This window comes from Tympanuchus pallidicinctus, unplaced genomic scaffold (genome assembly GCF_026119805.1).
Source record: "Tympanuchus pallidicinctus isolate F22 unplaced genomic scaffold, pur_lepc_1.0 scaffold10, whole genome shotgun sequence".
In the NCBI taxonomy this organism is placed as follows: domain Eukaryota; kingdom Metazoa; phylum Chordata; class Aves; order Galliformes; family Phasianidae; genus Tympanuchus; species Tympanuchus pallidicinctus.
The window spans coordinates 13,717,500-13,733,106 of NW_026294619.1; the positions used below are offsets into that span (position 1 = coordinate 13,717,500).

The window sequence follows — 15,607 nt, forward strand, 5'->3', positions numbered from 1 at the left end:
TGTGTGATGAGGAAGTTTTTCACGTAGAGGATGGTGACGCACTGAAACAGGTTGCCCAGAGAGGTTGTGGATGCCCCATTCCTGGATGCATTCTAGGCCAGGCTGGATGTGGCTCTGGGCAACCTGGTCTTGTGGTTGGCAACCCTTCCCATGGCAGGGGTGCTGAAACTAGATGATCTTTGAGGTCCTTTTCAACCCAAGCCCTTATATAATTCTACTATGCTGTGCTCAGCTCATGGGACGTGTCAGGCAGCTTCATAATGAATTGTGCTTGAGCTCATCTCAAGCAAATTTGTTTCAGGGTCCCCTGGCACTGTGGGGGAGAGAACTGCTCAGTCTGTCTTCTCCTGTTCTCCTACTCCTTCCCCTTTTTTGATTTGCTTTGATCCATATATCTTGTTTTCTTTTGTCAGGCCAGTACACAGTTCAACAAAAGGAATCCTGAAGTTCCGCTCCTATGATGGAACAACCCTTGTTTCCAATGTATTCCATTGTTTGCTTGGGAATAAGCATGTGAAATGCAGCTTTGTAGAAAAGGCCCTGGGGATCCTCATGAACATCAAGCTAAACATGAGCCAGCAATGTACTTGCTGCAAAGATCAACAGGCTTCTGGGCTGCATTAGAAGTAGTGTTGCCAGCAATTGGAAGGAGTGATCCTTCCCCTGTGGTGGTGATGCCACACCCAGAGCACTTGAGTCCATTTCTGTGCACCCCAGTACAAGAGACACAGGGACGTAAAGGAAAGTGAAAGACTACAAGGTGATTAAGGAATCTCTGGTATTAAGAAAGGCCTGAAGAACTGGGACTCTTCAGCCTAGTGAAGGGAAGGCTCAGGGACCATAGACGTGTATATAAATGCTTGAAGGGCTGGTATAAAGGAGACAAAGCCAGGTAGGCTGTTTTCAGTGGTGTCCAGTGGCAGGATGAGAAGCAGTGGGCATAAATTAAAGCACATGATCTTCCATATGAATATCAGGAAGTGTGTTTTTCACTATGAGAGTGATTGAACGTTGGCATAGGTGTCACAGAGATGTTACGGAGTTCTCCATCCTTACAGATACTCAAAAGCTATCTAGACATGGTGTTGGGAAGCACGTTCCAGATGTTTGTTCCAGCTTTGACCATTCTGTGATTCTAGCAGTAGACTGGGAATCTTTTGCACTCTTGGACTTCACGTAGTGAAAAGTGCTGAATGCCTACTTCTCTTGACTTCTGCTTTTCTACCTGTAAAACTGTGAAAAGACCTACCTATTTACTGCAGATAAGTAGTGAATTAGTATTTCTTCTGCACTTTGAAAATAAGTTGGGAAAAACTGATGAAATTAACAAAAAAGACTGACAATAAATAATGTTAGAAACAGTCTAATAGTAACATAACTCATGTCTGTGAAAATTAAGGTCATGCTTACTTGTTATATATATATGTCACTTGTTTGGAACACTAGTTTCACTAGTTTGGGTTCAGTTTACTTGCTGTCAAAGTAGTTGTGGAAGAAAAATCTACACCAAATCCTTGCCTTGAATTTTTGTTATCTTAAATACCTATCTCTTTGCATTTACCCAAGCTGAAACCTGACCTTGAGAGAGGAGCTTTATGATTAGAGGGCATGCAAGCCCTGCACTGATCACGATTGATTCAGCACTGTCTTACAAATCGTGCCAGGACAGCTGACAGAGCCCAGCTATGTTAGGGTAGAAAATAAGCGGCAGGAACTGATCAGCTGACTGAAAAGGCCATTAATACCAAGCTGGACTTCCCTTGCCAGTGAAGACAGGCCAAATACTGGACTGCTCTTCTTTTTGTTACTAGCTAGTGCTGTGTAAGTTTGTTATTGGTGGCATTCTCCTTGAAGAGAGCTCATTTTGCACGTGGTGGGGCAGCAGTGCTGGTCTGCATTGAGCCCACCTGGTCCTCAGTCTGGTCAGGCTGCCTTTTGGCTATCTCCCAAAAAGGAAACAGAGGTGAAAGCTTCTGGCTGTTTTTGTTGTGGATAAAAGACACAGCTTTGCCCCTGCTGGTTAATGGTAAGGGTTTGGGAAGAGTTATCTCCCAGTGACTATCATTTTAGAAAAGGTAGGTGTGCAAACGGAGTGATTTCTCATTTCATGGCTCTGGATCTGGATTTTAGGCAGCTTTGTACTGCGAAATGCAGAAAACTGGGCTTAGCCGAAAGTGAGTTGCTTAGCAGACGCTTGCTGTCATACAAATTAGACACAGCTTTTGCATCTTGGAGTGCTGCCAGCAGAGAACTAGCTATTGCATTAAATGTCTACTACCACTCGTGATCCAAACTGAAAGCAAGGAAATTAATCACTTTTCTAGCTTCACCTTTGTAGTTAGCACTTTGGCATTAAATTTGTTTTTCGTCTTTTAAACACAAACTATAATATACTGCTCTGAAATTCAAATCAGTGAGTGTATGGGGAGAACAGGAAAAGATTTAATTTAGCAAGAGAAAGTGATGTGCATTTGTAGGATCTGTCTCATTTTAAAATGGAAAGGGATGTTAACTTTGTTAGTGCTGTGTAATGTCTGTTTCACAGGAATTCATACCTTCAAAACTGAAGTTCAAATAAACATGTAACTTGAAGAGTGGATTCCATTGATTTGAACTACCAGTGTATAAAGAAATAGCAGTTCAATAAACACTTTCCTTGCCTTTTTACTCTGCCCCAACCAAGTCAACAACTCAACATGAAGTAAAGAAGTGGATTTTAGAAAATTTAGAGTTCAGCAATTTCCTGAGGATATAAGGTTTCTTTCAGTCATTGCTGTCTGCTGTGAGAGGGTTTTGACACTTGAAGGGCTGTGCTGGATTGAATTGGTAAACTTAACTGTTTATGCCAATGCTGCTGACTTCTGCCTGTTCTGTACTCTGTAGTCTTTATTGTCTTAGCCAAGCTCTGTATCACCAAGGTTTTGATCTATTTACTTATCTATTTATTTACTAAATGGTATCCAGAAGCCCTAGGTCATAGAAATGTTTATTTTTATTTTAAAGGTTTATTCTTCAAATTAGACAACAAATTAGAAATTAAGCTCTTCAGAAGACAAATAGAAAATCCTTAAGAAAAATTCTGCTTAATTAATTTCAGGATTGTGCATGGGAGGGGAGATAGCAACATATTGCTGGTATTTTTAAGTTCTGATATTGGTAGTACTGTCCCTGTAGTGTATCAGCACTTTTCAGAAGAGGAATAGGAGAGAAAACAGTAGGTAAATCTCACTTCTTGTGGCTCTGAAATGCTTGCAAGCATTAGATTTATGCTCAGTCTTTACAGGTCTGCTACAAGGGTTTCTTCCTGCTTTTCCTGCAGCCTTTTTTTCTTTGATCTGCAGAGCTCTAAAAAGCCCTCCCTTTACTGTAGCTACAGGGGTGATTTTCTGTTTCCTTTTGCAAAGGAATCTGAAATACAAAGGCCAAGTAGGAATGTGTGCTTGCCTGGAAGTAATGTGCTGAGTTTGTAACTACTGGAGAAAATAATTTGGCAGATACTTATTTCTGTGTGCCTCCCTAACGCTAAGAACAATTAGACACCAGCTGAAGGCGGTGATTGCCAAAAGCACATTTGGATGAGGTGGGTGTTTCTGGGTGGTACAGTCATGCATTAACAAGTGTGACTGCGTCATGAAAACAAAAGTGTATTCATACCCCAGTCCTTCTGTAGGAATGTGCTATCCTCAAGAGAAAAGGACACCATTTGGTAGGGAGGCAAGGAGAAGGACTAAGCACAGGAAAATGAGGTGTACTTAATTTCTTACTGTTAGTAAAAGTGTCTACCTGAATTGGATGTAGCCTTCATAGCTACTTCTGGAATCATCCTCTGTGAAAGATGAAGTGGGAATAGGTCAGCTGCTCCAAGTCCCGTTCTCCAAGAGTTTGAAGCAATCTAAATGGATGGGCAGTTGGGCAGTAAGCAGCAAGTAGGAGGGCAGCTGCTGCAGCGATAGAGGTCCAGGGAGCTTTGTCCAAGGCAGAGGTAGATGGAAAACCCTTTCCTCCAATACATATGCTCTCTTCTGAAAAATAGAGTTAAGAAAGCAGACTTTTTTTTCCTTTTTCTTTTTTTTTTTTTTTTTCCTTTTTCTATTTGGAGGACTGAACTCCTACAGGGTAAAGAGCTAATTGTAAAAAATAAGTCTTAATTCCAGTGCATAAAATCTTGCAGTCTTTCTCTTGCTTTTTTAATTCAATGCTGAGCTCCAGTTGGTGCCTGTGTATCTTTTGGGGAAGGAAAATCTGCATCCAGCAGAAACCTTAGCTATTGTGTGTCTTGAAGGAGAAAATTAGAGGTTTTCATAGCATATCACATGCACAGATAGATGCTAAAGATGAAATGGTACTGTGTGGGGATGTGTAATGGAGTCAGTGTTTGTCACCATGGAAGTTTCAGACACCAAGAAATGATAGTCCACAATCTGTAAGTGCTTTTAATGAGATAACTACCTGCTTGCTTGCTTAGGTTTCTTGTAGTTGCATCTTCCACCACTGGGGTTTTGAAGGATGAGTGCATAGAGCTCAGTGAGAAGGTTACAAAGAAAACTCACCCTGTATTTTGAGAAATATTTAGCAGCTTAATTAGTTTCAGAGTATGGTGTTGTTGACAGTGCATAAATGAGAGCTATTTTCTATTTATCTACATACATTTCTATTCTCTGAGCCTTATCTATTATGAGTATCTTCAGTACCTTTTCTCCTCAAAAGCAATCCTTGTTTTTTCTTCCAATTTGTTTTCACAAGACATTGTCAAACATCTTGCGTGTAAGAGAAAAATAGTACACTCTACCCTCCAGCAGATTTATAGGGAAGAGCAGGGGGACAGGAAGCCTTGGTTTTAAATATCCAGAGTTAGTACTTAAAAAACAAGGGATGCAGTACTTCAAACTTAAACGTTTCACTGTGGTTTTCCTTGCGGCCTTCTGCTAATCTGGTAATCCTTTGATGAAGCTGAGTTCTGTGGCTTTCTGGAGACAGCAGAGCACAGCTGATCCTGAACACAGTTATTTTCTTTCAGCATAATATAGCCATCTCTGAGGTCACAGGGACTGCTGCAGCTGTACTCTGACTGCAGAGTTATCAAATGCATTATTTTATGCGGCATACAAGCCAAATTACATGCTGCCGCATCCTAATGCCTTCAAAATTTAGCTGTGCTTCTGCTGCACTAGAGCTACTAGAGCTATGATGTGACAAGCAAGCTTTCCACTAGCTTCATAGAGGGGTTAAAATCAACAGTAAAACAAACGCATGGTTTCTGGTACTTGTGAATAATATCTCATTTGGATCTTGATGTGAAAGCAGAATACAGTAAATTTCAAGTGACAGAAACAAATTAGTTCAATTTCTCAGGTCTCTAACCTTATCATCTTTCATGAAACACCTTTGACAGCTGTTGTGGCAGCTTGTATCTTGGGGGAAAAATACAAGCTGGAGTGCACACAAGGTCTTTTCAGCTTTTCTGGGACCGGGGACCAGGGCCAGAAGCTTTGGGAGAAGTGGGGTTTTGGAGGCATCCTCCAAGTACGGGATCCCTCCCCAGGTGTGTACCACAGACTGAGATCGCTTCCCTGCCCTTTCTGAAGAAGGGCTGCAGAGGCTTTTCTGGAGACCCATGCTGCCTAAACTGTGGTTGGAATCTGCTTCCTAACATGACTGGGGAGAAGGCGCACAGCCTTAGTGCTTGAGGCAGAGTTGAGAAAAGACGTGGGGGACATTATGCTTCTGGGGGTGGAGGAGCATGTGCTGAGCTGAAACTTCATTTGGTGGCTCTAAAGCAAACCTCAGTAAGCCAGCCACCATCAACAGTGATATGGGAGCCCTGGCACAAACTGTGTAGATAAGTTTGGTACTCAGAAATATAGAGGAGTTGCGCCTGGACAGGCATGTGAGATGGAGATGAAATCATGAGCAGGGATTATCTCATGTTTCTACCAACAGTAGAAGGACAACCAGTAGCTTTTTACCATAGACCCTACCGAAACGGAGTCCCAGAGCACCAGGCTCTGAAACCCTAATCACTGAAGGTACACTGACTACCATACCATTCTCTTGGGGCTATGGCTATGTGTGTCTTGAATGTAATGTGTGTCTTGAATGCAATGGCAGAAGGCACATAATATTGGCTCACTATGAACAACTGGGCTGTGAAAGTGTCTTGCCTACTACTGGGGCATTGCAAGGGCATAACACATGAAAGTCCTGGGGAAGAGCAGGGCTGGAGCAGAACTCAGCTAGTCAATATAGCACAATGCTAGGAATATTTAAGGCTGCCACCCTTTGTTCAAAATATCTTGGCTCTGTGCTGCAGGCCTATGAAGTTGTATTTTCCATTTTACTGATAGCAGGGACCAGTATCTGTTTGTCGTTTACTTAAAACTTCATCAGTCACTTACGGTTGCTTTTTTTTTTTTCTTCTTTTTTAAAATTTGTTTCTTTTATCTACTTCAAGAGTGTGTATTTCCTTCATATTTAATGTAATACCTATATGCTTCAAACTAAGCAGCTCTGCAAATGCCAGCACGGTCAGGGTCTCAATGAATATATGCTACCTCTTTCTTCAGAGCAAAACCAATCCTGGAAGATCCATCTCTTTAAAACTTGGGCAATTTGTGCTCCCAGTGCTACTTATATAAAAGAGTCATAATGTGAATGCAGAGTCTTGGTGCTTTTCCTCAATTACAACAAATGTGTTCTCAGTTATATAAATTTATACACGTTAAAAAAAGCAATGAGTATGTTTTGCTTATATGAACAAAAGCTCTTAAAGATATTGCCTACACCGCACAAGCTTCTGGAAGGCTTTCTTGAAATCTTCATTAAAGATTGTGTAGATTAGAGGGTTAATAAGGGAATTAATATATCCCAGCCATGCTAGGAAATTAGACATGTCTTCTGAAATGTGACATCTTTCACAGGTGTTCACAACTACTTCTTTTACAAAAAAAGGGAGCCAGCAGATCACAAAAGCTCCCAGGATCAGACCCAGAGTAGTTGCTGCCTTTCGTTCTCTTGTACTAGAGATTCTCTGTTTTTTCCAAGACTTCTCATGCTTAGATTCAGATCTGGGGCTTCGTATGCTGACGTTGATTTTATCACAGTCCACCAGTGGATCTGATGTCTTCTCCATTGTGCTGGGCATTGAAGTCAATTTGGTGCTTCTCTCACCTGCATCCAAAAGGACTTGTCCATTTACCTCCTCCCTGACTATCCTGCTGACACTTCTTCTGTGAAAGGTCTTTGCTGCCTTGTATATCTTGTAATAAAGGATCAGAATCAAGGCCAGGGGGATATAGAAGGCGCCAAATGTAGAGTAAATGGTGGAAACAATGTGGTCATGTTTGATGATGCATTCATCATCCCTGCTGGTTGTCTGGTGCCTCCAAAACAAAGGCGGCATGGAGATAAAAATGGATATGATCCATACCACTGCAATCATGATACCAGCATGCTTTGGTGTCCTTTTCCGTGCGTATTCCACAGCATCTGTGATTGCTCTGTAACGATCCAAAGCAATGGCAGAGAGATGCAGGATGGAACATGTGCAACACGTAATGTCCACACTCAGCCAAATGTCACACACTACTTGCCCCATGATCCAAGTCTCCTTTACAATGTAGACAATGCTGAAGGGCATCACTAGGACTGCCACAAGGAAATCAGTCACTGCGAGAGAGCAGATCAAATAGTTGGCGGGGTGGTGGAGTTTTCTTGTCACAATTATTGCAGTCATCACCAGAGAATTGATGGCTGTTGTCATTAGCGCAAGCACAGACAGGGTAATGGAAATGAGAATCTTGGATGTCACCCACTTGAATAGTTCTTCTGATGTACTGTTTTGTTCTGTTGAGTTTATTAAATCCATGTTCCCTTTTAAAGGTGATCTTTACCAGTAGAAGTTACCTGTTGAAAAAGTAAAAACGTGTCTTCAGTTTGCAGAGAATCTTGAATTTGTCATCTTAAAAGATTATAGGCTCCAAGCTTACAGGAAACTCAAACTTATTGTTAGAAATGATTCTAGCTCCAGACAGTGATGTTCTTGGCTACTGCTATGTGGGATGATGCTCTGCCTCTTCTTTGTCCTTGGTCATGCTAAAGTGAATGTCACATTTGAAAGACAGGGGAGAGAAGAATGCAGTGGTCCTGAGATGGCACTGCCCTGCGGGGTGATGCAAATCACTGTAGGGGACAACTGTGTCTGTCCTTAAAGCAAGACACTGACATCAGTGAAGCCCCCAGGTTGCAGAGTCAGGCCTCCTGCTAATTGCTTACTCCAGATAAATTGTAGTGGGTTCTTGAAACTGATTAAACATGGGCAGTCTCATCCTAAGGTAAGTACTAATGTTGCTTCTAGGCTAGTGCAGTCTACACTGCTAAGCAATGTAAACACCATTGAAAACCTTAATTCACAGAAAGATAGTGAAATAATTCTCTCTATATCAATTAGCTTTTTCCTATCAGTATGTGACTTGTATAGAGAAGCAAAGACTCTTTCACCTGGGACATTGTTTTCAAGAGGAAACAGAAAAGTGAAAAATTGTAGTACAAGTAGGAAATAGAACAATTATGTGTTGAAAATTTCTATTTTCTCGTGCAGCCCTAAAATTAAACAGCAACAGCTGAATATGTCTTCAAGTTTCAGATGAATGACTTACTGTCTAACTGAAATATATGTTGATTAGACTCCTAAGAATGTCATTACTTTACCTCAAGTTTTGCTTTTCTGTGGCTGCTGCCATAGTAAACTGCCCAGAACTTGAATGCTGGCTGTTTTTGTAGTGGCTATCTCTATGGAAACAGTACAGCCCCTGCATGGCTCTGCAGAAAGTAAAAGGCAGGGAAATACTGATAAGATGAACTCCAGATTATGTTCTGGGAATGTGCTGTTTTACCCTATGTTCTCATCAAAAAAGGATTTCTGAGCACTCTGTAGTAGGAACTGAAGTAGGAGTTCCTAACTTTTTTGGACTAGAACTTGTAACTCACGGGAGGAAGATCAGGTTGGGTTTCATACTCTCGTGAGTTCTGGTGTGCAGTTTCTTATGGATGGAACCTCTACTGGACAAACCCCTTGGTGACATTTCCTCTGTCCAATTCTGGAGTATAGTGAGTGAGTTGTGCTTCTGTTGCACTGGGTGCTACAAGAAGAGGAAAAAACTAAATAGGTGACTTCTCCCCCCCCCCAGGAAAAAGGGGCCTCATTAGCATAACTGCAGCCTTTTTGTATTGTGCTGAAATGGCTTTAAAAAACTCATATACTGTAAATAACCTTTAGTTCTTTGGTTGAATTTTGTTTGATATTCTAACCAGGACAAAGCTTAATGTGCTGCTGGGCTACTTACAAAGGTTTTTATCGTTGCTTGACCCCAACCCTTAACTGTATGGAAGGACAAGGACAGGAAATACATTTTATTTTGTGTTATGTACAAACACTGAGCAGAATCTTGTCCTGTACATGAGCTGATTACAGCATGCACGTGCTCTTTTTCTCTCTCCATGCCCCTGTTTTTGAAATTGCAATATACATCACATGCATAAAAATATATCTTTTGTCATGTCAGTGTCACCTTAAAACCTTCTGAATTCACAGTAATTGCTAGGTTGCAGATATTTTTGTCCATAGATAGCTGCCTTCCAGTGAAGGAACAGGCAGATATAGTATTATCTAGTGAATGTTCAACCTCTGCTAAAAAAAAAACAACTTCATCTTCCTGCTTGTTTAAAAAAAAAAAAAAAGGCTGTTGTTGGGAAAAACTAAGTCTTCTGTTGATATCCAGCAGTTGATCATATTTCAGAACAGTTACTCATTACTGTTAATTATTATATAAATTTCTGGCTCTTTAAATATTAGTTTTCATTGCAAGCAAGCAAAAAGCAATTAAGAATGGAATTTATAATGAAAGCTGATTAACAGTTTTTGAAAGATTATTCAGTCTGATAATACAGAGTAAGGAAAATAGTGTGTTCACAGAAATGGTGTGTAGGAATAAGTAGGTTTCCTTAGTAGTGCGAAGATTTGGAGGCTCTTTGTAAGTACAGTGACAGCAGTGCTCTTACTTGCCATGTGGTTCTCTCTGTTAGATTGTTAGTGAGTGTGTTCTGATTTCATTCAGGCTGATAGCATGGACCCTCAACAGAATTGAAGACTGCCACCCAAGTATTCATTGCTGCTGTTTTATAGATATTTGTGCTGGGCTCTTCTGTTTACAGGATGTAACCTGCTTTGTAAAGGTAGCCATCTGGAAGTACACCCTTTTCCTGTGTGGAGTGTTAGGACCTTCAGAACCCCAGAAGCTGGTGCCTGGAGCATTCACTGTGTGCATACCAAGGAGCATGGCTCTATGGGACTGAGCACATTCTGGATCTGAAATGTACTGGGGGCGGAGGAATAACTCATAAAATGGTTTTGCAGTTCAAGTCTCTGTTAACTGAAGTTATTTATCACAGAAGGTCACAACAGACCTATTTCTAGAAACACATACCATAAATTACTGCAAAATTATAGATAAATCAATTGAGCTAATAACAACTGAAGATAATACAGAATTCTGCCTAACAAGCACCCTCTCAGGAGCAGCCTGGGCAAATAGATATGCTTTGAAGCATGCCATGAATATCAATATAACACATGAAGGAAACAAATTTCAGAGTCCTAGAGAATACGTGCTTCCAGCTTAGAAATGCACAAATCCATTTATTGCCTGAACACAGAGACTTTGATTTGTTACAGAATGGTAAAATAAGTAAATAAATAAATAAAAAGGTCCATTTCTATGCCTTGAATGCAAGGCACAGTTATGTAGTGAACATGCTTTTCTTAGTCATGTTACCAATCTAAAAGTCCCTGTGTTGTAAAATGATACACTGCAGTATGTTTTCAGTCAGGTGCTACAAAGATGATGCTTGCCTTTAATTTTTGGGCAGTGCTTCAAATTCTTTCAGCCAACAGAAATAGTTCCAAATGGTTAAAATGACAAACTCTGACAGGCTTAGCCCAGAAAGTTACCACTTCAGATGTCTCTACTGCCATGTTATTTTGCACTTGGAGCAAAATCGAGAGGTGGAAGGTTCTCCTTCCTCTGAAGCAGCTGAAATGCAGAATCCGAGGGATTGCTCATGCTGCTAGGGAAGGAGAACTTGCCTTGTGATGCTGGGTACTGTTAGAGCATTGTGAGAAGCAGTGTGAAGTTGTTAACCTCTGGCAAACTGGCAGAGTGCAAAAATAGCTCCTGTCCTCACCTCCCTGATGTAATCAACTCACCTTCATGTTTCCTACTGACGCCACATGAATTCGGCGTGCTGGCTGTGGTTCCTTTGGCACGTCTCCCTGCAGAAGGCTGTGGTTCTTCCTGTGCTACCCCGCCAGCATTACCAGACACTCTGTGTTTTCCAGCCTGCAAAACACCAGATACTTCAGTCCTGAGTGTGATAAACCCAGACAACAGGAGATCAGGGGACTTCTGTTCCAGGGGTAGTTCCTGCAGAGGTACCACCAGAGCTGTCTTTCAGCTCCGCCTGGTGACTGAGTACAGTGCTCAGTAAAACCTGCATGGTCAGCAGGGCTGCTGTGTTGTGGGGGGGTTAGTCTATGATGCTCTCCTTTCTTCATTTGCCATGTTCTCTGCTTAGATCTGTTGGGTTGCAGCATACTCCATCGCTGCTTGTCAACTTGCTTGTGCTCAGGGGACACCTTCCCTACTTACTGTCGTCAAGTCTGTAGCAACCTCTGCATTTACTTATATGGAAGAATGATGTTCAGAAAGTAATTATGCATTCCTTGCTGGTGCTTCTAATGATGAAGTTGAGGGTTTGTTGCTGTGCATTTTTTTTTTTTTTTCTTGGCTCCTTTCAGAAAATTAGTCACTCATCTGTGTTTGCTCTTTATTTTGTATCCCTCTGCCATCTATTTTAATCTAACTGAAGAGGATGGGGAAGGAAAGAGCAAGGGGAAGACAGTCCCCTAGCCAGCACTCTGAGAGACAGGAAGGAGGAGCAGCGAGAATGGCAGAGTTCACAGCATGACAAGATTGCTTATATAAAGCAGTAAGAATGCCTCCCAAATGTGGTTTCAGTTGTTGGGTAAATGGACAGTGAACTTGTTTTGAATTTGAACATTTTGAGTGGAGAAAGGAAAACATTCAGACATTCTTAATATTGCCAGGGGAGATAGCAGTGATTCATCTCTGTAGTTCATTGGATCACAAAACTCAGATCCCCTTCCAGTTTGAGGCTGATCAGAATCCACAGTTTAGACCTCTCAGGACAGTGGTCTGGGTGTAGTTGTCCTGGAAAGCAGTGCCTATGGGTGCTGTGCGAATAAGTGTCTGTGAGAAACAAAGTTGTGTGTTGGCATCCCATCCCCCTGTGTGAGTGGAATGGTCTCTGTGGTAACCCTGCACAGACCAATCCTGTGTACCTGTGATTGGCACCCCATCCGTACAAGTACATATCCCCTTGTGTGGGTGGTCAGGATCTAAGCTTGGACCCTCCAGATCTTTAGTTTAGTTTGTGTTTTACAGTCTGAAATCTTCTTTTTAACCAAAAATTTTCTGTATTAGGAAAGGATGTTTAAAATTTTTTCCTCCATAGAGCTGGAAGAGAAAGAAAAAGCAAGTATTGCAAATATTTTTTAAATTTTGTTTCAAGTTTTGAGGTTTTTTTTTTCCTGTTTGCTTTGACAATGAATCAAAGTGATTATTCACCCATCTCTGCAATTTGTACAGCTAATTTTGTACTGTGCAGGAGTGACTTGCTTTCGTGTTTATCAACTAAATTTATACCACAAAGTACAGAATTATACAGAAGTATAATATAAATATTATATATATATTATATATATTACATATATATAATATAAAAAAGTAAACAGACAGTACAGAATTGCTTTGTGTATGTTTCAAATCACTGCCCTTTGGACAAGGACTTGAAACCTGCAGGAATGATAAAGCTGTGTTGGAGCAAAGAGGTCGAGAGGTAGCATTACTTCCTTTGTATGGTGATAAAATGCAGCCTTGTTTCTCCCACTTCCCACTCATCCGTATGCTTAAGGACCAAGTGTTGTTTGACAGCCCTCTGAAAACACATGCAGGCACAGCTGTAAGTAAAAATCCTTTCTAATAGATACACCTACCTCTGAAAGTCTATTATAAGAAGGGCTTCAGCTTTGAGGAAAAAGGTCTACTAAAGGCCTGTCAAACTGAAAAATCTAGCAATAATCTTGCACTTTTATTAAATAATAACAATAATGGTGCACTTTGGTTAAGAAGCATTTTGGTTGAATGCTTCCTGTGTTACCTGGCTTGGATAATGTGTGCACCTTTTGTCTCACTTCCTTGGATGTTGGTCCTAATTCAATTAGTCAGATTAGTCACTTGCAGCTCACAGGAGTTTCTGATTCTATAATGTGTTCTGTCAGCCTTTTCCAGTAGTTGTAGAGATTGGTTTTATCTAGCACGTTTTGTATTATAAAAACTTTGAAATCTTTTATTGTGCCAAAAGAAATGGCCTTATTTTCTCCAGGACAGTAATAATACAACCTATCTTCAAATATATCTGGAACAGATCTCTATTTCAAGTTGGAGAACAAGAAAACATCATTTTCAAACCTGTAGTACATTTGTTTTTCTGCTGTGTGCTCACCGAGACAGCTCTCAAGAAGAACTGGCCTCAGAAGAGTTTGCTGGAAGAGGAGTGAACGTGACAAGTTGGAGTTATCCTCTGCAGCAGGGATTCTGCACAGCAAAAAGAACATTAGTAATATCTGGTTAATTGCTTCAGTTTGGAGAGATGCCAATATTCACATAATCTGCAATCTTATCACTGCCCTTTGCCTGTATTTTTTTGTCTTTCCGTCTGCCTTTCCATCTGTCTTTCCTGTCTTAATGCATACTTCCCAGTATTTTGCCTCATACTTCTTGTTACAATGTCATCTCTATTCTGGTTCTTATCTAATAATCTCAAGATTGAAGCTCTTTCCCTAGGCTTTGTTACCCTTTTGTGATTGAATAGGCCTATTACTCAGCAAAGCGTGCGCTGGGTTTGTGCTGAGCAGCAGTTCTCTAATGTCCTCTTAACCAGGATAAACTGATACAATTTGGACTAGTTCCTCTGAGTGGTGCACATGCAGTTCTGGCTGAGAGGTATTTTAAGTAAAACAAATAGAATCAATCCTTAAATTGATGGCTTGGGAAATGTGAGCAAATGTAGAAGTCTCAAAGTAGAAGTGGAATTCAAAGTATTTTTTACCCAGTCTCCCTGGAAAAGAACAAAAGAAGAGGGGTCTACATGCTTCCAGAAAAACAGACAGGTTGTGTCGAAAGCTTTCTCTAAGGGATGCTTTGGGAAGTTTCATTTAGAGGATGCTTTGGGAAGCTTTATTTAGAGCGTGCTGCCACCACTATGTGAAGGAGAATATGCAATTGGGAACGGCACAAGAGATTGTGTCCAGCACAAAACATTGACACGCTGTAGACTCCTGGGAAGCAGCAAGTGGAGAGATGGCCTTTCTAAGGTACATAATGCACTAATCTTCCTTGAAACTGTTCGGTCTGGAAAAAGTGAACTTTGAGACCAAAGGTGGAGCTCTTTAGCTCTTTACGTGGAAGACTGAAGAAGTTTTGTTAAGTGCATCTGAGAGACGTGTAAGAAAGTATAGATGTCAGATAAAATCTCAACCTGGGATCGTGCCCACGGGTTTTCATTTCAGAAGTAACTAAAATGTTAGCAAGGCAGGCAGGCTGAATCACTGTGCTCACACTGACGCCTGGTGGACTCAAAACCACACAATGTAGCAGTCCTTTCTTCTTTTTTACAGCTTCCAAATAACCTGCAGCTGTCAAGCACGCCTTTCCCTTTGCTTAATGTCATTTTTGCATTACAGCATGCTCACTGTAGAAATGTCTGCGTTTAAAATGTCAGCCTTGGGTCAGCCTGCATAAAATAAGAACAATGAACAGGAGAGCTAGGGGGATGAGGGAACCAGTGAGGGGAAATCTGATAGGGAAGTTGGGGGGAAAATCTGAAGAAGGGGAAGAGCACCTGCTGCTTACTACTTGCATGCTTGTATGTCCCACAGTGCTGTTCACTTACACTGAATGCATGCAGATACAGTGACTTCTCACAAGAGTGAGGATGCCAAATAACTCAACCATGCAGTACCATGGAACCTTGCCTTTAGGACTTCTGAGCAAGCTGTCATGCTGCCTTGAGAGAGCAGATCTGCTGAGTGGGGAGGGCAGGCAGGCAAAGTAGCCCAGTGCAGTGCCCAGGCCAGGGGAGCTCTGGAGCTGGTCTGTGGCTCTTTGGCCAAGAGCTCGCTGTGCCTCTTCAGTTAGGCAGTGTCTGTCTCCAAGGACAGTTGGTATCATGGCTTGTTAAAGAATTCCTGGGAGACTTTGGCTTTGAGCCTGTCCTCAGGGCTATAACACTTTCAAGAAAGCTAATAGCAGCAGGATAGCGTTAAAATATGTCCAAACTCCCAATTCGGAATGAAGATTTAGCTTCCCTAGGAAGCTTTCTGAATGCGAGTCTCCTGCTGCAGACACTTCCATTGCTGAATGAGGTCTTAAGCTCCCTAACACTTTGTGAACTTGTATTCATTCTTGATAGG

General features: G+C 41.3%; 1 protein-coding gene across 3 annotated transcripts in view; it reads right to left on the reverse strand.

Moving 5' to 3' along the window:
- Positions 1-3,175: 3,175 nt before the first annotated feature.
- HTR1F (5-hydroxytryptamine receptor 1F) overlaps positions 3,176-15,607 on the reverse strand; it is a 114,227-nt gene continuing 101,795 nt past the window's right edge. The window contains exons 3-6 of one of the 3 annotated variants that reach the window (XM_052703871.1): positions 13,639-13,730; positions 11,261-11,393; positions 8,986-9,137; positions 3,176-7,902 (exon numbers count right to left, since the gene is read on the reverse strand). In XM_052703871.1, the coding sequence (XP_052559831.1) occupies positions 6,764-7,864 (1,101 nt within the window). In that variant the 5' untranslated portion in view covers positions 7,865-7,902; positions 8,986-9,137; positions 11,261-11,393; positions 13,639-13,730 and the 3' untranslated portion in view covers positions 3,176-6,763. Of the gene's footprint in view, positions 7,903-8,985; positions 9,138-11,260; positions 11,394-13,604; positions 13,731-15,607 lie in introns of all 3 variants that reach the window. The other 2 variants (XM_052703857.1, XM_052703865.1) reach the window with 2 other exon arrangements.